General features: G+C 37.2%; 3 protein-coding genes across 7 annotated transcripts; 1 reads left to right on the top strand and 2 right to left on the bottom strand.

The window, feature by feature from the left end:
- Positions 1 to 3,208: 3,208 nt before the first annotated feature.
- On the bottom strand, positions 3,209 to 5,826 carry LOC133882607 (uncharacterized). Of its 3 annotated transcripts, none has more exons than XM_062321814.1 (5): positions 5,020 to 5,826; positions 4,670 to 4,925; positions 3,963 to 4,121; positions 3,687 to 3,833; positions 3,209 to 3,568 (listed from the first exon to the last, which is right to left on the bottom strand). In XM_062321814.1, exons 1-5 carry the CDS (start codon positions 5,049 to 5,051, stop codon positions 3,527 to 3,529), a joined length of 636 nt encoding a protein of 211 aa, XP_062177798.1. In that variant the 5' UTR covers positions 5,052 to 5,826; the 3' UTR covers positions 3,209 to 3,526. The 3 variants fall into 3 exon arrangements, with proteins under 3 accessions (XP_062177798.1, XP_062177799.1, XP_062177797.1); XM_062321815.1 differs by having other exon boundaries at positions 3,209 to 3,559; XM_062321813.1 differs by having other exon boundaries at positions 3,209 to 3,572; positions 5,020 to 5,777.
- Positions 5,827 to 5,940: 114 nt separating this feature from the next.
- On the bottom strand, positions 5,941 to 9,421 carry LOC133882606 (cinnamoyl-CoA reductase 1). The gene is made up of 3 exons (XM_062321812.1): positions 8,771 to 9,421; positions 8,167 to 8,516; positions 5,941 to 6,249 (listed from the first exon to the last, which is right to left on the bottom strand). The coding sequence occupies exons 1-3, from the start codon at positions 9,236 to 9,238 to the stop codon at positions 6,087 to 6,089; spliced, it is 981 nt and encodes a 326-aa protein (XP_062177796.1). The 5' UTR covers positions 9,239 to 9,421; the 3' UTR covers positions 5,941 to 6,086.
- A 710-nt stretch (positions 9,422 to 10,131) lies between these two features.
- LOC133882679 (uncharacterized) lies at positions 10,132 to 19,483 on the top strand. Of its 3 annotated transcripts, none has more exons than XR_009902705.1 (11): positions 10,132 to 10,461; positions 10,794 to 10,865; positions 10,942 to 11,066; positions 11,182 to 11,342; positions 12,628 to 12,697; positions 13,662 to 13,716; positions 14,612 to 14,695; positions 15,421 to 15,459; positions 17,675 to 17,721; positions 18,723 to 18,828; positions 19,002 to 19,483. XR_009902705.1 is itself a non-coding variant. In XM_062321882.1 (11 exons), the coding sequence occupies exons 1-10, from the start codon at positions 10,321 to 10,323 to the stop codon at positions 18,822 to 18,824; spliced, it is 909 nt and encodes a 302-aa protein (XP_062177866.1). In that variant the 5' UTR covers positions 10,132 to 10,320; the 3' UTR covers positions 18,825 to 18,828; positions 19,002 to 19,483. The 3 variants fall into 3 exon arrangements, 2 of the variants coding, with proteins under 2 accessions (XP_062177866.1, XP_062177867.1); XM_062321882.1 differs by having other exon boundaries at positions 18,710 to 18,828; XM_062321883.1 differs by lacking the exons at positions 18,723 to 18,828; positions 19,002 to 19,483 and adding an exon at positions 18,558 to 18,585.
- Positions 19,484 to 19,683: the final 200 nt, after the last annotated feature.

Genomic DNA, 19,683 nt, shown 5'->3' with positions numbered 1-19,683 from the left:
AAGAAAGTTATTTCACTCTTTGGCCAAAAAAAAAAAAAAAAATGGAAAAGGAAAAGGAAAAGAAAAGAAAAGAAGAAAACAAAGAAAGAAAGAGATGAAGAAAATACCAAATAAACAAAAGTGGTATGTGTTAGTGCGCATGAACAGCCAAATACATTGCAACTCTTAGAACCTGGATCGGTCATTGTAAATGAATAGCCAAATAAATAGCACAACATCGATCCAAAGCTCGATCTCCCCCCCTAACTCATCTCCTCTGTAGTCTTGCCATCTCCCCACCACCATCTCTACCTCCTGGCTCACCCATCGTCTCTCTCTGTACTCTTGTGCCCTCGGCCCCTCACCTCCTTTGTGACCCCCACATCCTCACAATCAAGCAAGTGTCAAAAGTTTCATTGCCCCTTCACTAAATTTAGGAGTGTGCACGGGGCGGGGCGGGGCGGGGCGGATTTTCGTCCTTTTTGCCCCCGCCCCGCATCCCTGCGGGTTGAGAATTCTCAACCCGTGAACCGCATGTTACAGAGCTGAACCGTGAGGGGCGGGTACGTGCGGGGGCGGGGTGATACGAGGCGGGGGGTGCGGGTTGTGCGGGGCGGGGTGGATTCAAACCAAAGCCAAACAAATCACAAACAAATCACAGAATTTCTCGTTTCCTCAATTTTCTCAAGAACCAAACAAATCATAGAGAAATTATAGCAATAGAGAAATACCAACATATAGACAAGGACACAATCCCGGAGTCACAACTGAAGGACTTGAAGCGAGCGTTGAAAAATCAGCCATGCCTGTTGCCCTTTGTATCCAATTCACAAGGCCTATCAAGCTCTTGCTCTCCATAGTCGCCATTCCGCAAACCCTAGAATAACCAGAAAAAGAAGAAGTGGAGGAGCGAGAAAGACATAGATGATCTGAGATGAAAGAAGAAGATGAGGAAAACGAAGACTAGAGGCTGCGCCTGCGAGCATTTTTATTTTTTACTGTTTTTTGTTTAGGGAAATTAGGGTTAAATGATTCATAGCTTGAAGCTTCTAGTTTAAAAAAAAAAAAAAAAAATGAATAGCAAAACACACCGTTTGGACTTTGGAGTTAGTAGTGAGTGACTAATAGCTGTAATCCACATTGAGAGAAACTTCAACCCTCATCCACCACGTGGCTTCTAGAGTCTTCCAACTTCCTGCATTTTACAATTTTACCCTTAAGGCATTCAATAATCAACGAAAATGAATATTCAACCTTCATCTCCTCTTCTTTTCCTTTCGTCTTCTTTACCCAAATCTGTTGCCGTCTCAACAGTCATGATATCTCAGTTGCAGCCTTCCACTCTTCCTCCAGTCCTGCTCAAAGAATCCAAAGCCTGAATAGTAACGAAGATGAAGAAATGATGACTCATTTCATTTGAAGTGAGACGTGAGTCACATAACAAGTGAAGCTTGAGTCGCATAACTCGTGAAGGACAGCCAGAGTCGCTGGACGGGGGGTTAGGGTTTTTTATGTTTAGGTGTTTTAGGTTTATGCGGTGCGGGGCGGGGATCTGGGGTTGAAAAAATCCTAAACCCGTGCCCCGCCCCGCCCCGCACGGTTTGGCAGAAATTCAAACCATGCCCGCAAATTTCAACGTGAAAACCGGTAGGGATGGGGCGGGGCGGGGCAGTTCATGTGGGTCGGTGTGGTTTTGCACGGTTTTGCCCACCCCTAACTAAATTTACTATCGAGCTCTTGCAATTAGAAGTCTATGGTAGCATTGAAAATTGTTAGTATATTACCATTGTTACAATATTACCATATTTGTGCAAGAATAGATATTATCATAATATTAATTAGTGTATTTCATTTTTTTCATTGGCCTTGTTCTTTTTTTTCTTTTTCTTTTTTTTTTAAAAAAAATAAAAATAAATTGAATAAGGAAAAGGGTTAATTATAAAAGAAGATCCTTCCCACTTCTGATCCAAAAGGAAGAAGTAGACGATCCTATGAATGAAAAAGGGGTTGGCTCCCCAATAGTAGACCCAAACTAAACTAAAACAACACTAAAATAATTATAAAGGGTAGAAAATTGGTCAAACAAATGATTCGGTCATCTCAATAAGCAGCACAAGGCGGTTATAAAAGTTAAAGGAAAACAGATTAGGACAAGCCTATCTGCAACCCCACTTGGAAACAGCAACAACCACCAAAAGGATGGCTGAAGCAGTAAAAGCGCTGTTAGGGTTCGAAAATAGGACTATAATAAAGAGAGGTACCAACTCAAATTCAAATATAATAGTCTACTTTAAAGGGAAACAATAACCCAAGTAACATAAAAAGAAGCAAATAAATAACTCATTCTATTGTACAACTTACACACATAAAAAATAAAAGTTAATTACTAATTAATTAATTTAGAAGCGCTGCGAGTGGCATTGCAATGTTAACTTCATAGTTAATTAATTTCGGGGGCATTATAGATTCTATGAAAAAACAACCTCAAGAAGCTGTTGGATGCACCCTCACGCGCCAACATTAGTTCGACCACACCACCACACTAGTGCACGCGTTGTCACGCACCGCTCATTAACCTGCACGTGAGATCCATGCACCTACACGCCTGTCTCAACTAGATCCTTACTTGGTGACCTGAGCTCATGAGTTACTTTCCCTGACTGTTGCACTAGATTGCTACTCGACGATTTCATGACTGTTTTGTTGCTTGCATCGCACATGCTTCCAGCCTAAATCCAGCTCACATCTTAGTTTCGATTCTTATTGCACCCAATCCCAATCTCCTCATTAGGCTTAATTTTATTTTCTCAATCATTTGTTTTTATCCTTCACTTTGTTTCTTAGTGATTATATGATATTTGAAAAACTACAGATTTTTGTGAATCGAAGCAATAGTTTTACTAAGATATATTACAAATATAGTAATATATAAAATATTTTTAAAATTAAATTATAATAATAAAAAAAAAATCGTGCATAGCATGTGTGGGTTATAAGCTAGTTAAACATAAAGAGTAATGCATATCCGACACACTCATCTCACCCTATCTTATTGGGTTGATGTAGCAGTGTCTATCGGCCCTTAATTTTTATTTTTATTTTTATTTTGTCTAACAAAAAAAGCTGATGGACACTGTCACATCAATCCAGTAAACTGTAGTATAAAACATTTCTCTAAACATAATGGTTCTTTCTCACTTAATCCTTAGCTTGTTAATGGCCACATAACTTGTATTAATCATAATTTTCATAGTTCAAAACAAAACCCATATATAAGACTGATTGCACGCCTGCTGAACATCAGAAGATTGATGCATGTTCTAATATTCACACTTGCGTTCATGCTGAAAGAAGCAAATTCCAAGTTCAAGAGAGTGCTAAATAGAGGCATCGATCAGGAATATCGATCGGTGAATAATTGTTCCACCAATATGCATTAATCTCTGTTCTTTTCCCACTCCACATTGATGCAATTATGTATCACCTTCCATGGGACAAGCTTGAGCTAGTTTCCTAAGGTTTTCAATGATCATAACCAGCTTTGTGTTTAGTCGATTGACAAAGCACTTGGGCAGCCATCCTGCAGGATCTAACTGAATAACAATAAAGCGAAAGTCAACAGTTGAGTGAATTGGACCTGTTAGTTTTACTTGGCAATTGTGGAAGCATACGGGGAACAGAAAAAACGTGCTGCTAAAGTTACTTACCTGAACAACGTAAGTGACCATGCAGGAGTCATCTTCAAGTTTCTCCACGACCCAACCTGACTGAAGCAGAAGTCCTCTGATTGCATTATTTTGCTTTGGATGCAATCCAGCAGCTATCTCCTTCGGCAGTGAAGCAACTGCTACCACCTGCAAAACCCACAGTCACGTGAAAGACACACTTTTATAAGTTCTGTTCCTTGCAAGCAAGGTTAAATTCATTGCACTAAAAATTAAGTAAATAAATATTCTGCCAGTCTGCTTTGTAGTACTGCTTACCAGGGTGCCGTCTTCCATGGTTTCACGTCGCTCGTAGACTATGAATTCTCTGTTCCTAAAGAGAGGCTTAGAGCTATCACCAAACCTGAGCCGGATGATACTAAGATTGTCCTCAAGATCTTTTATGTACCTGGCTTCCACCAGATCAGGGTCCCATTGCTGGTTCAATAACATGAAAATACAACATGTTAATTAACAAGAACCCCACATGAACCTAGTTATATACACACACCTAGAGCAATTTGCTGATATTTGATTACATGAGTAATATTACTCTTCACACCCATTTTACACCGACCGACATGTAAAGTCACTTAAAACACACCACGTCAGCCGGTGCAAAATAAGTGCTGTGAAGACTCAGTACTAGCATTACTCATAATTGCATATATGAATTCCTTTTCAAATCCAAGCTAGTACGATCCCATACAATGTACTTGCCATAGCTGTTGCATAAAAAAAGGATACAGGTTATATTTTGTCATTTTCAAGGAAGACAAACAAAAAAAAAGAATTCATTATTATCTTACCCAGAGAAAAGAAGTCATATAATAGATATTGCTGAGGACAAAACTGTTCTTTTCAACGTGTTGGTTAGGACTTAGGAATCTAACTCACCTACGGAGTTTTTTTAGTGTTTCCCATCTATAGATTTTAAAAATTTTGATTTTCTTTTTCCATGATCATGTGAGAAACTCAAAATTCACCTTTGCAGCATCAATGGCATTAGCAACAGTAATGAATTGTTGGGGCGATACTGATCTGAGCAGCCAACGGCTGCGAAATGTGTGAAAAGACCCAGACCTGCGTTTGGATATCTCTACTCCGTTTTCAAGAGTAAGAACCTTCCAGCCATCATTGGCATTACCAGCCCTGTTTGAGTCTGAAGCTGACAGTAACTCCTGTATGCAGCTCTCACTTGCAAAGCGCACATACCTTCTGAGTGAATCCTCGCTTATGGACCTTTGGAAACACGAAAAGAAAGTAATACTGAAAACCCGATTCATTAATGATTATATAGAACAATAAAAAGGGGGAATCAAAAAGTTCTGTTCACCAAGATCGGCTGCAAGGTGCAAGGCTGCTCATCTCTGGTGGCTATCAACTGCTTCTAAGTCTTCTTTTCACATTAAGGAAACGAGAAAATTGCAGAAGAATATATGTGTGTGTGAGAGAGAGAGAGAGAGTATGTTGAAGATTGGTTTGAGGAGGGGGACACTGAAAGTGTAATATAACTTCCAAGTGGGCAGGGGTGATTGATGCACATGCAATGCCAGAACACCTCCATGATTAGAACTGAGCATCTCTCTCTCTCTAGATAAAAGATAGATTCTTCCATGTCAAAAAGGAGCAAGAACAAGGGTGGGAAAGATATCGCACATGGAATGTTGGAGGCTTTTGAAAAACAACAGAGAGAGATCGAGAAAAGACTGAAAACTAAAGCCGGAATAAATAACTTGCTCTATATTTATCTAAACTTGGCTTGGACCGCTTGGTTCTCGGTGACTACTGACAAGGACCCCACTTTCTTTTTTTTCTTTTTTTTTTTCAGCTTAAAAGGCCCCCAATCACGTGCCCGAGAAAGGCCTGACTTGCCACACCAAACACGAAGATGGACAATGGTCCCAATTCAAATTGCTTTGGCATCGTCCTTTTCTAGTGCACCTATGGTACTAACCCATTTCCATTTCATGCTTTTGATAAAAAAAATGCCAATTATTCTGAGGCTATAACTTATAATTATAAAAACTCATAGAATACGGAGCCAATATTACGTTTTGCAACTGAATCCCAAGTACTGGACTGACTCTTATTTTCGTATGCTCGCAGGATATGGTGCAGTAAAAGACATTAGAGCTAGAGTTTGATATATTTCTGGTAACCTATAAAATTTCACGAAAATTATAACGAGTTGAATGATTATATAGTAAGCATTACCGGTAGTTCATTTCTGATCAATCAACGTTTCCTTTAGAAATGAAAGAGAAAAAGCATGATTATATACAAAGACAACAGTTCATTGCAAACGTTATTACAGCCAGCTAATAGATAAAGCAATGAAACAGTGAAAATTTCATGTTGTATTGAAAAACTAGACGAGGCAGAATAAAAGAAAGAAATAGCCTAAGATTGTGGCATTTTCTGGCACAGAAAGCCTTTAGCTTTGAGACTCTCCACTGTGTCCTGGACAGCATCTTCAAGGGGTGTGAAGACCAGACCCAGATCGATTAATCTCTTTGCTGCATCTTTGCAGTCTGCCAAACCTGGCTGAGTTTCCCCAGTAAACCTGTATGTAATTCAAGTTAAGAACTTCCACCAAATGGAATCAGATAAAAAAAAAAATTAAGACAAAAATGATATTTTTCTAGGTCTGAGAAGGATAGAAAAGTTCAAAATGACTGACACAACCAATGATAACTTCTGTTTTGTTTTATTATATATGTTATCCCTTGGTTCACATAAAACCAGAAAACCAGGTTGTCCTGTTTCCAATGACATGCATTGCTAACTAAAATAGCTCTACTTACCAAGAATAATAAAATAACCTTGCTTACTCTAAAGAACAATGTGACAAATCTAGTTATGAAAGGATTTTATTTTTTAGACCAATCAAGGCCTTCCCTTGAATAAAAGGTGGAGATGCAATGATCATTAAAGTAAGTTTCATAATGTGTCATAATAAGATAACTTCATTTTTTTGGACCTTTTGGAAAGTCTCATGGAAAGCAAGGGTTAATCAACATTGAATTGAACTGATGCATGTCAGCTTTGAAAGTCATATTATTTTTATTACTACCACCACTTTTGAAACTTCTAGAGATACCCTATAATCACAACTTGTTGCGCAATATTTACTACTTTATCATACATACTATTAGAATATTAATTATAAATTATTACATACACAATTTCCTATCAAATTAAGCTTTTGGAATACAGAGTAACTTCACAAGGTATCAAAGTATAATTCCTGAATTCGAACCATAACTCTATAAGTCACCTCCTATTTCAATCTATACATATTGAGCCTTACTTATTAAGATGGAATTTGAGTCTACATGTGATAGAAAGCGTAAGAATATTAATCAAATGATTAAATTCACCCATTCATATCAGCTTAAATTTTTGTAAGAAAAACTAGTGATTTAATATAGTATCGGATTAGTGGTCCTGAATTTGAATTCTGCCTCCATAATTTATACCCTATTTTAGTTAAAATATTCTACATGTTATTTGGTCTCACATACGAGGGGGAGCATTTAAATATTAATTAAAAATGATTACATTCATCATTTTCAATCAACTTCAGCTTTTGAAATAAGTAGTGATTTAATAGATACCACATTTTCCAATGATGTTAATAGAGAGGCCATGTAACATCAGCTTCAATAGGTGCTAGTTTTTCAAGGTTTTGGATCAACAAATCAAAATAATTTTTCATAAGAAAAATATTATATTGCTGTATGTATCTCTACTACACCACAGCTCTAGCACATTGACTAACATAAGGAGAATCTATTTTCTTGTCTTTCAAATTCGCAGAAAGTTTGTGTAACTTAATCATCTCAAATAGTTTTTATAATATATTTTCTATATGAAAAACTTTGGTGGGACAGCAGCAAGCATATGACTCATAAAGCTTCAACAAGGCCATATACTGAGCATCGTATATAATGCATACTACAGAAGTCAGAACATGAAAGATATACTTTTGGAGATAGATAACCATTAAGATTGATGATGTGGATCTCATATGACCAAGTTTAGAAGATTGACGCATAAAAAAAAAAAAAAATTGATCGTTGAGCAGGGGTATCCAACCAGAAATTAGCTCACAGAAAAGTAGAAACATCCAACCAGAAAAAATCACCAAGGGTATCTATTAGCAAGCTTCAAGAAGAAAAGCTCCCTGTCTTTATGCAGGGAAACCACCTTAACTAGACAAAGTAATCGAGGGAACATGACAAGAGAATAAGGATAAGTTCCAACCATTAAAAAGATAAAGTTAACCCCATGCACATGAGCAGCACATGGTGCATGATTAACAGATTCGTATAGGTAATCATATTTCAGTGAGGGCTGCCCATTGGTTGCAATATAATCTATCCGCACGGAATGCTTTTGTTAATGAGTTAATACTAATTCAGCTAAGCCATTATGCTTGAGTTGAACAACTCGAGGGGGTTGGGTCTAAGATACGCACCTGTGAACAGGAAACTCAGGGAAAAGCCTGGAGACCCTCTCAGCAAAATCACCAAACTGATAGATACCATTGGTGCAAAGATATCTACCAGAGGCAGCAGGAGTCTCAAAGAGCAGAACATGTGCCTTTGCAACATCCCGAACATGCACAGCCCCCAGCCAGTGATATTCCTGAGTATCCTGCGATCCCTGTAGCAACTGCAGCAATACGGCACAGCTCGCATTCAAGCCAGGTTGCAAGAGCGGGCCAAGACATGTACCTGGATGGATAGCCACTACATCTATTCCATGTTTCTCTGCAAATTCCCACGTTGCTTTCTCTGCCAATGTCTTTGACACCGGATACCATTTCTGAGCAAGTTGAACAAAAACAAAAAACCATCAATTAAAAATACTACCCTTACCTTACCACCCAAAAGCTACCCCATTTGCAATCTATTAACTATTAACTGATTTATCTATATAAAAAAACTATTAACTGATCGGATTGACACCCTAATTACCATTTCATTTCCACTTATAATCTCCAATCCACTGTCAATCGATTCAATTGGCCGCAATTTTAACTAATATTTGTAGTAATTTTACTAGAGTATAGAGGGGACCTGGCGAGATTCGCAGTAATGGAGGTCGGTCCAGGAGGACTCGTCGAAGGGCTTATGAGGAGGCCAGCTGGGGTTGGGAACCAAAGCGGAAATGGAGGAGGTGAGAACCACGCGCCTCACCCCGTGCCTCTTGGCAGCCTCCAGAACATTGAGCGTGCCCTGAACCGCAGGAAGCACCAACTCTTTGTGGGGGTCCTTGGGGTCCTCCAGCGTGCAAGGCGAGGCCACGTGGAATACTCCCTGGCACCCCTCCACCGCTTTGCACACCGCCTCGAGATCCAACACGTCGGCCTCGTACACCACCACGTGGCCCCCGGTCGCAAGGAGGTGGGAGCCGTCGGAGCCCGGGAAAATGGAGGCGTGGATGGAAGTGTAGCCGGAGTCCAACAGGGTCCGCACCAGCCATGATCCTATGAACCCATTGGCTCCGGTCACGCAGACTGCCTCCTTCTGGTAATTTGCAGCCATATATATACATATGTTTAAGCTCTGATGTGTTGGATTTGAGTTGTTTGGGATAGGAGAAGGCCTAATAAAGGATAAATCTTTCTTGTTAGAGAGTTATCAGGAGATAACTCTCTCAATTTGTGGGATTAGAAGAGGTTGCCATTTTGGAAAGAAAAAAGACGTTCGTATATGATGTAGAATTGCACCGTACGTAATTGGAATGTTCTGCCTTCACCATAATCATCGTTAAGACTTTGTATATAGAATAAAGGTTCTATTATATTTCATGAATAATACTATATAAATCATAAGATTAAGTATTTGAGGTATTATTATATCATATGATTAAGCGATTAACAATTAAGTATCGATATTATTTATTTTTATTATTTTATATACATATTTATATAATCAAACAAGTATGACCAATTAATATTTACTGACCATTTTTATTTATTACTTAATTTATGCTTACATGTAATATACGAGTCAAGTTTTAATAAATGAGTCGAGCATGGACAAAAGTTGGCCTTAGTGATCCGACAGTACCAAGTGACAGGGCCGTCACTCAACAAATAAAAGTTATTTTAGAAATAACATGATGATCTTTTCAAAGATCTCACATCGACCTTCGGCTATAGTATGTTCTAAGAGTTGGACTCATTACTAGTTTGAATTCCTTCCGATTCAGATAAATAATTATAAAAAATCTAAATCCACTTAACAAAATGAAACTCCAGCTCTCCCCATAGGAAAGTTTGGTTTCTAGCTTTCTACGCTTAATAAATGGCTTTGTGGGTCTTAGACTTGGTTGGGTAATAAACCCGGTTGGATGAATGGGCCGAGCCCAGTGAAGACAACTAGGAGACAGTCGCACAAATTAAGGATGTGGGGGTTGCTGCCCATACACGTCATCCACCTCTACTGGCCATAGAGGCACAGGCACAGCTACGGCTTCGCTCCTACAGACCAAACTGATACATTCAGATGCTCGGAAGGGTAAAGATGGAGAATCATGTTGTTATCTTGTATGAATACAAGTGGAAGTAGAGTGTACAAGGATAAGAAGCAAGAGACAAGAAACAAAAAATAGTTGTGGTTCCATGAAATCAATTTCATTTCCATCTCCGTATAATTGGGATGGTGTTTCATGCTGTACCTACGCTTCTTCTCTTACAACTACTTCTTACAAGGTTATCAAAATGGGCGGGAGCAAGAAGCAGCCTAGACCTCCATCTCCCAAGGTTTCGTTTCTTTTCCTTCTCTTTTGTTTCCTTAAATGATATTTTTCCAGTTACCATGACACCCATTATCTTAATCTTTCGAATTTGTACTAATGAAAAAAAAGACTGTTTAGTATGTAGTCTTTCAGCACATTAAAGAACGAAAAATGTAGTGGGTTTTGGTGTGAATATGAAAGGCAAGCAATTTGAGAACAGTTTGGAAGACATTGGCGCACAAAAGCATCCAATTTTGTAGGAAAAGTAGTGAGCTTGCCAGCTTTGTACTGAGAGTATATACATATATATTTTTTTTTTCCGCTTTAGACTGCATATGAGAGGCTTTATGCTGACAGGGTTCGGAGCCAACTCCTCCCAGAATTACATCAAATGTCAAGCAGAATCTGCAGTTTTTAAGGTTATGGAAGGTTGGTTATCTACTGAAATATTCATAGCTGGTGTTCATTTATGGATCCTCTATCTCACCTGGTAAAGTTCTTGTAGGAGTTCCAAAATAGAAAGTCTGGCACACCTAAGCCTGCTACCAGCTATCGGAGAAAGAAGGTTCAGAAGGAGGACCTTCCAGAAGATACAGAACTCTATCGTGATCCTACCATGACCCTCTACTAGTAATAATCTTTCCAGGTTTTTTTCTTATTGTGATTTGTCATCTTAACCATATTCAGCGTCTTGGAGAAAGTATTTTCGAAAGTATTTTCCTTGTTTGCTAAATTTCTTTTACAGCACAAACCAGGGTATAGATAACGCAATCCCTGTCTTGCTTGTTGATGGTTATAATGTATGTGGCTACTGGATGAAGTTGAAGAAACACTTTGTGAATGGGAGACTTGATATTGCTCGCCAAAAGCTAATTGATGAACTTGTAACATTCAGTCTGCTAAGAGGTTCGTACTCTGGCTCTTCTATTAGTTGTATAAGGTGGCTTATAAACAGGGGCCGTACTACATACATGCTTGGGGCAGGGGGTTGAGGGAGGTGGATTTCAAGTTTTAACCTTACATTTCAGGTTAATTTTGAACTAACCTGGTGGCCCTCCCAAGTATTAACTTATTTCCTATATTTCCCCTCCAAAGTTTGGTTACTTTTACTTTCACCCTCTTTTAAAGATTCAGCCAGACACGTCCTTGCTTGGATGTTCAAAACATCCAGCAACTAAGGAATAGGTCATATTCTAGTGACCCTTCCCCTCCCGACACAAACCAAAAAATACTTTTAGTTTTTCCAAGATGGAGTATGTAAGGTTGTTAATGTGGATAAGCATATGGAAGATGAAGATAATCAGATATGAGAATCTGATAAGACAACTAGCGCATAAGATTTTACTGAAGGGCTGCAGATTAAAATGGTATGGTTGTATGCACCCGTTGAACAAACAACACTCCAAATTCATTTTCTGCATGCATTAAGGCCCTTGAGGGAAAGAAGTCCCTTTTAGAAGACTACTCTTTTATGTATATGTTGAAGCCTCTAAAAATAATTCGGTTGAAGAGAATATTATTAAAATATCAATTAAATGACTAAATTAACCATTTCCTATTAGTCTCTTAGAACTCTGGCTTTTATACCATGTTAAATCATCAGTCAAATTTTTCACGTGTTGGGATTCACTTGTTGAAGGGGATTTTTAGCCCACACGTGTGGGGGGTGTTAAATATTAGTTAAATTATTAAATTCATCATTTCCTTTCGGCTCAAACTTTTGCAAGAATTGGTGACTTAAAAAATATTGAGACTAGTGAAGATTGACTTGTAATATAAAAGACACACTATTGTTGTAGCACTGGAGTAGATCTGGATCATGAAGCTGAACATGGAAATTCTCTTTACAATATAGAAGAAAGATAAGGAAAAATAATGGGTCTTATTGGTGTCACTATCTCTTTCGCATTGTCATTCATTTGATAGTCTGTGTAAACTATGTTGACAAATCTATAATTTTAAAAATTATTTGTTTCTTATGCTTTTGTTTAATATGTGTATAGCTTCCTGCACTATATTAAAACTGGATACAGTTATTATATCCCATGATTTTTCTACTAAGACATTACATCTGTTATAGTTTGCTCTAAAGCTGTCTTATGTTGAGTTGTTGTAATTAGATTGTTTCTTCTTGATTTGTTCTCTGTATGTTGATGTCAATACCACACTCTATTATTTGAAACATTTGCAGAGGTGAAAGTGGTAGTTGTATTTGATGCCATGATGTCTGGACTCCCTACACACAAGGAAGATTTCGCCGGGTACTATTTAGAACCTAACCTATAGTTAGCTCTTTCTTCAATTGCATGGTATTCCTAATCAATCTCGAGGTTTGGTTGTTCATTGTAATTAAAGCAAGAAGCAGCATTTTTTTTTTTTTTTTTTTTTTTTTTTTTTTTTTTTATGGTTTATACTTGTGTCTGTGTATATTTATGTGTAAATCCATGCCCCCTCCTTACATTTCTTGTATCCATGAGATCAAGTTTTTCATATGAAGGATGATTCCTAATAATTGACAAATCTTATTTATAGAATAATGACATTTTGATTGGTCATTGCTTGGCTCGGCAAGCACATCTTTAACTGTTTGTACCCATCTACGTGATAAACTGATAATATATCGACACAGACACAACATATAAAAGATGACTACTATTATATTGTTGTTCTTATTTCATGCATGCTCTACATGTTGTGCTGCATTACACATAAAAACCAATAATATTTATTTTCTTAAGTTCTTGATTTACAAGAGTCTGATGATGTAATCTTTTTAAGGATGATAGACTTCTTTCGCACGTGCATGTACAAAACCTGGAAAATAATGTTTGTTGTGGAAAGTAGGGAGTTCTTGCTTCAATTGTCACTCTGATTGCAGCGCAGGGTAGAGAGCTGGAGTTGAACCACTCTAATTATTGTTTGAAATGTGATTTTCATTTTTAACTCATATTTACTTAACAAAAGTAAATTAAACAAATAGAAGTTATGATCAAGAAACAAAGCCTGATACTGAAAGTAGGTTTGCCATTGAAACTTCATGAATAGCACATTTTTACATTTTTTATGCTTGTAATTTATATTTTGAAATTAACACAAAATAGACCTAAAAGATTATGTTGAAAGTCAAGCTTATCTTTGAATCTTAATTATCTATTTTAAGTGGGGAATAAAACTTCCTTATTGTTGATAAGTTTCATTTAATTATGAAAATTCACAATATTGCAGTGTCGATGTAGTTTACTCAGGTGAATCATGTGCTGATGCGTGGATCGAAAAGGAGGTAAGAGATAACATCAAGCCGGTAGAATTCCAGAACTGTGCTCTGGCTGTGTCAAAATATAGAAGTTATTGTTTTCATATTATGTGGGTTGACTGCCTGAATTATTTTTGTTAGTTGGACGTCTCTTCGTCTCGTTCATGTTATGGATATAACTTACTCTACTGTTGTATTTTAGTGATAGGATATAGTTAGTATAGAAGGATGTTATTTTCATTCATGTTGTTATCCTGCTTTTCTCTGTCCCTCTTAATTTTGCCTGCAGCAATCAAACCATGACTAACTTATCATCAAACTTTGGTCAGAATGATGTTAAAAATATCTTCCGCACTTTCTACGGGGATACGACTTCCTTAGCAGGAACTTGAAGAATCTTAGCCTGTGGATCTGGATCGCTGTAACCTGCTAGATGAGCAGGCCCTAAAAAGTGAAAAGTTGAGAATGACAGAGGTTCTTTTGGCAGGGGCCTTACCTCTCGTCTATACCAAAGAGTCGCACATTTCATGGAACTACATCATGCATGTGATAGAGCAAAAATTTTCACTGTCCTGAATCTTGGTTGTAATTTGTGCGTCTTGGGCTGTATACATTTGGATTTCATTGCTGTCTTGAAATTTTTATTGTAATTTCTTAAGAGAATGTAGCATAATCATCCTATCTGTCTAATATTTATTCTCTGATAGATTGTTTACTAGTTATGAAGAAAATGAATATCAGTTGTCATACAAAACTGCTTTTTTATGTTTGGCATGGTTACCCTTGTTTAGACATTTTCTATCAGTCTCTTTTTTGGAAATTAGTTCTCTTGATTGATGTTGTGTTTGTATTTATCTGTTAGTTTTCATGTGTAAATTGTTTTTATTTTTATTGGTAGCATGTCTTCTTGTTTATGCGACAGGTTGCAGCTTTGAAGGAGGATGGATGCCCCAAAGTCTGGGTTGCCACTTCTGATCATAGTCAGCAGCATGCAGCATATGGAGCAGTATGCATTCTCCTCATAGTTAGAGCATTTTCTCAAAATTATGAGACTTTCTTTGTTAATCTTTTGAGAAATTCTTATACAACCATGTCAAAGTATTTTGAATATTTTGTGTTTAGTCAACTGCTGCAGTAATTAAGAACAATTTCAAATTTAATGTGAAATCCATAATTATGTCATATGATGTCTCATACCATATCCATTAAGTTCATGTCTTCAACCTTATGGATGCATAATTTCTGGTATTAAACGTTCTCTGTCTGGCTGACATTGTGTTTTTGGTTTTGCGTACACACCTGAAATCTGAGTTTGCTGTTGGAATAAGATATGGTATTACCAATTTAAAATTTTCTTCTTTTTGCTTGTTTTAGACTTTTTTGTCCAAGCAGCTACCAAAAATGAAACCTCATTCCCCCCATTAATTCCCAATACTCCAGCCTCCTTCATACCACCATTTAACCTCTTAGTTGTTGCTTAGTGTCAGTTACATTTTATACTTGGTCCATCCTGGACAATTCTCTCAAAATAAAAACTATTAACTGTGTTGTGGAATGGTCCAGCGTGTCATTTCATATAGTGTCAGTTTCCCTCTTACACATGGAATGTTTTGTAAACAAGTGGTAGTTATCTTTTATAATATTCTTCCACTAGTAATGTATCTCAATGGTGGTTGAATCATGCTTTTTGTTAATGTCCCAATGGATTTATACTGTCATGATATTTTCCAGGGTGCCTTTGTTTGGAGTAGTAAGGCGTTGGTTTCTGAGGTGAGCCATCAATATCTGACATTGGGAATTTATTTATTATACTATGGTTATCATTTTTATTGTACATATCACAAAACCATTGTGCAATGTGGGGTCAGATGCACTATGGGGTCCCATTAGCAGTTTGTGGGTTTCATGATATGATGTGTGTTCATAGAATGATATGATTATGATTATGATAGTGTTATATCACAATGATGATCTTCTTCATAGAATGATATTGGTTGTGAAAGATGCATCTCATATTATTTTTAACCTTTGATTCGTAAAAAATTGTTAGGTTTTAAGTGTTGGCAAAATCAATGTCAAAACCTATTTTGTTTCAAGTTTTAGGTCTAGGGTTGAATCGGTGTACTTTTGGTGCTGAAATCGAGAAGTTGAAGATCTCATTCAAAAGAGAATGTGCGTCATGTTCTAGAATGACTTGATCGCAGATACGATCAAAGCCCAATTGAAGGGAGGATTAAAAGGGCAACCGGTTATTGAGGCCGATGTGGAGAATGGCTCCGTTGTGTTTGATGTTATGGAATGAACGGAATGCACACAGTTTTGAAGATTGTGAGACTGATTCGCTTAATTTGAAGAAGTTGGTAATACAAACCTTGTTTACATGGAGAGTGACGCTACATTTTATGTCTGATTGTTCTTTTTTTTATTTTTTTGATTTCTGTTCTTCTTTCTCTTTGGATTAAAGGCATCATGTATACTTCCTGTATACTTTGGGTTGCGCCCCTCTGCGCTTTTTGGGAATATACTTTCCTTTTTTCAAAAAAGAAAAGAAAAGAGGACTTCTAGAATGCCCTGGTCGCAACCCTATTTGAAAGTTGTTCGAACAAGAGGGCCATAGAATGCTTCAGTTGAAGTGTCGTTTGAAGCCGTTCGATCACCGCTCAAGATAATTGTGAAAACCTATATTTGTTTCAAACGTAACTTAGTATCGTTCGAATGAGACTGAAGTAGATCGTTGTCTAGTCAACTTAGCCTAAAAGGTTTTGTTTTCTCCCATTTATATAAGTCTCGCATACCAACACTTCCACACACCTTGAGAGGCGATTTTTTCGTGGTTATGAGAGAAGTTTGTTACTGTTTCTGAGACTAAACAGATTCAAAATTTCTCCTAGTTTCATTCTTTTCATTCAAACCACAGAAAGGTCTATAGCCACCAAAGTTTTGGGTTGAAGTGGATGAGGTTCGTTGTAAAGATGATATGTGTAGAAGAAGACTAGATAGAGCCACTGCGGTGGGAGGTGAACGGGCCATTTGCTGGGGTTACATATTGGGTCCTCAGAGTAGCAAAGGTTTTGTAAATAAGAACAATCTATAACACAAGTCTTCTACAGTGGATGCCTTTGGCGTTGGCCGGGCCCCAGAGTGGTTTTACCTTTGAAGAGTTCTTCAAAAGGTTTTCATTTCTTCACCAAATCTGTTTGTTTTATTATTTTTCTACTTTTTGTGATTGTGGTGACTTTAACTGTGATAATTGGATTAATAATTGGCTTGGTAATCTTGTGTTTAACAACTTGGGTCTAAATCAGAATTTAAAAAAATGGACGGAATATTTCTTTTCACTGAAAACACTTTAGTATCAATAACCACAATTGATACAATAGACTAACTTCTTCATGTAACCTGGAGCAATGATCCTGTTTGTTATCCCTGCTCATCAACATCCATATTGCTGTAACAATTTTATTCATTCAATGGATTACTCAACCCAGCTCAATTAAGCCTTAATCCAACTAAAGCGAGGTTGGCTCCATAAGTCATTTCTCAAATACTTGGGATCAGTTACATGTATCTTTTCTGCATACTCTCTATCAATGGTCATACTCCCAATCACGTCCCTGTTATTCATTCAATGGATGCACTTTAAATTCGATGGGCAGTGTCCTTTTTCAGTCTTTTACTCACGGATGATTAAACAAGATACAACAAAAGTTTTTGTTGTATTAGCGTTCTTGTAGACTATCACATACAAGTTCTACTAAATTACGCTGCTGCTTATGTTGGTCCTATGGTCTTGCTTATCAATAATTGACATGTTGTACAACTTTAAATTGTTTTGGTTATGCAAAATAAAGATGTATCAATTATATCTGACTTCAACCCTACTAAGAAGTTTCTAACTTATTCTTTGATGACAAGGCTTTATTGGGACATATTATAGTTCATGTATGCCATGTTTTTTAATTTTATATATGTGGTTTGGGTATAGATTAAAGCATCACAGAGGGAGGTTGAGAAGATGCTTCAAGAACAAAGGTGTGTTCTGTCTGAGATGAATGTTTACAAGCATATTATCTTCTTTGCATGAAAATATTAGGAATTATGTGTAAGCCATTCATGCCTTTTCATTTTTCTTTTTAAATTCCCAACTAAGTGAATGCCATGGCTGACACATAATTATCCCATATAGATTTGTCCTCATTGATTGTCTGAGGGGATCAGAAATTATGAGTTGTATTTAGATAAATATGTAGTGACTTTTCCTTCCAATACAAAATTCTAAATGCCACAATACGAGAGGACTAATGTTTCAGAGCAGAGTACTCAATAAGAGTTGTTTAGTGAAGTATCATACGTGACTTTTCTTCTCAACACCAAATTCTGAAAGCCATAATGTAAGACGGGCTCTTTGAGTTTAAATTTTTTACTTTTACTGGGACAGAATATAGCAACTCAATCAGGTTTTTTAAGTTGACTTAACTTTTAGCCACACAGTTTGAGCTGCATGACTCTAGGGATCGTATGTCATTTGAAAAGGTGTATTCCATTGACGTTTGAACCAGAGAAACTGTGGTGGTGGTTTTGACTTGCAGGGGGAATCTTCATGCCAGGCTTTGTAAGAACTATGCAAGTTGACCACAGTAAAACAATTAGAAATAGTTTCAGGTCCTTTCAGAGGAGAGAAACCATAGTTTACATGGATGTTTACCTATGCAGATCTTGTACATCTTTGGCGTGGATGCTTACTAGAAAATAATTGCGTTTTATGGGTATAAAAGCCTGATCCTCATTGAAGCTTGTTAAAAGCCATTTGTCGTGGTTTTTGGCCAGAGCTTATGCTGGTTTCTTATGCTCTTTTTTTCTTTGCAAAGATAAACTATAGGTCAAATGGCACTTCATCCCCCATAAGAGTGAGACGGAAAGTGAGCTCATGGGTTCAAGACTCACTTTGTGTATGTGTTAACTTACCAGAAAAAAAAGAAAAGAAAGAAAGAGTAATTAACCAGTTTGTTTATCTTTTCAGATCTACTTTTCAGGGTAAACTGTTGAAGCACAATCTTGATTCAGAAGTTGTAGATGCTCTTAAAGATCTGAGGAAGCAGCTATCTGAAAATGAGTCAAAGACTCAAAGTAGCTGATCAGGTTCAATTTATGTTTTCTTTTTCATGTTTAAACCCTTGATATTCCTTGCTTCCTGAGTAGAGTACAGCCTTCATGAGAAGGTCTTAGTGGTAATTATCCTTTACCTTTCACCATGCATATTCTACATATATATATATATGTTGATTTTAAGGTGCGTACCTTTTTCTTTGCAGATACATTTATAAGAGAGCACGTTAATAACTAGTTGTAATGAGATTAAGAATGTGCCGGGTGAAGAGGAAGAAGAAGAAGAAGAAGAAGGGAATAGTTCTCTAATTCGGGGAACTTTACTGTACGTGTGCCATGATGACCGACATCAACAAAGTAGCATTGGGAATTTCATTGGCTGCATCAACCATGCATGCATGACCAAGATATACTTTCACGATCGAGAACCCTAAAACATGGATAGTTCTCTATGGTGGCATGCATCATGGTTCCATGAACGTACGAAAAGCACGGTGATAAACAAACAGTTGCCATATTTGCTCTTCCAAGGATGATTGCCACTGCACGGTTGTGACGGCCTCGCTAGTCGTAAATTTATTTCATGATATAAAACCCACAATAATATTCAACGCTGTTTTTATCATAACGTACACATTGTTCGATTTTTCCTAAAATCAATGAAATAATAGAAATTACATGCTTTTAAGTCTGAGCTCGTGAATTTAGGCTTCATGCACCAATCCAACAAGACAAATTAAAGAAGCTGCATATATGCCACGTTCGAATGTAAATTAAATTATGTAATTAATAACAAAAGCCATTCAGGCATCGGGATCGAAGAAGATGCTCTAGAAGAGAAGGTACTGGCCATGGTGTTCTGGCTGGGTTAATCCAAGCCCGGAATCA

Source organism: Alnus glutinosa, chromosome 11, assembly GCF_958979055.1.
Source record: "Alnus glutinosa chromosome 11, dhAlnGlut1.1, whole genome shotgun sequence".
Lineage (NCBI taxonomy): Eukaryota > Viridiplantae > Streptophyta > Magnoliopsida > Fagales > Betulaceae > Alnus > Alnus glutinosa.
This window is presented reverse-complemented; position numbering and strand designations above follow the sequence as displayed.

What these genes read in the sequence shown, in the direction of transcription:
- LOC133882607 (XM_062321813.1), bottom strand. Translation starts at nt 5,051, where the DNA reads ATGAGCAGCCTTGCACCTTGCAGCCGATCTTG. An exon ending in GCACCTTGCAGCCGATCTTG is followed by an intron (nt 4,926 to 5,019) that starts GTGAACAGAACT and finishes GTGTTTCCAAAG; the next exon opens with GTCCATAAGCGAGGATTCAC. An exon ending in TGGTCACTTACGTTGTTCAG is followed by an intron (nt 3,573 to 3,686) that starts GTAAGTAACTTT and finishes ATTGTTATTCAG; the next exon opens with TTAGATCCTGCAGGATGGCT.
- LOC133882606 (XM_062321812.1), bottom strand. Translation starts at nt 9,238, where the DNA reads ATGGCTGCAAATTACCAGAAGGAGGCAGTCTGCGTGACCGGAGCCAAT. An exon ending in ATTACTGCGAATCTCGCCAG is followed by an intron (nt 8,517 to 8,770) that starts GTCCCCTCTATA and finishes CAACTTGCTCAG; the next exon opens with AAATGGTATCCGGTGTCAAA. An exon ending in CCTGAGTTTCCTGTTCACAG is followed by an intron (nt 6,250 to 8,166) that starts GTGCGTATCTTA and finishes AATTACATACAG; the next exon opens with GTTTACTGGGGAAACTCAGC.
- LOC133882679 (XM_062321882.1), top strand. Translation starts at nt 10,321, where the DNA reads ATGAAATCAATTTCATTTCCATCTCCGTATAATTGGGATGGTGTTTCA. An exon ending in AGCATGCAGCATATGGAGCA is followed by an intron (nt 14,696 to 15,420) that starts GTATGCATTCTC and finishes GATATTTTCCAG; the next exon opens with GGTGCCTTTGTTTGGAGTAG. An exon ending in AAGATGCTTCAAGAACAAAG is followed by an intron (nt 17,722 to 18,709) that starts GTGTGTTCTGTC and finishes TTATCTTTTCAG; the next exon opens with ATCTACTTTTCAGGGTAAAC.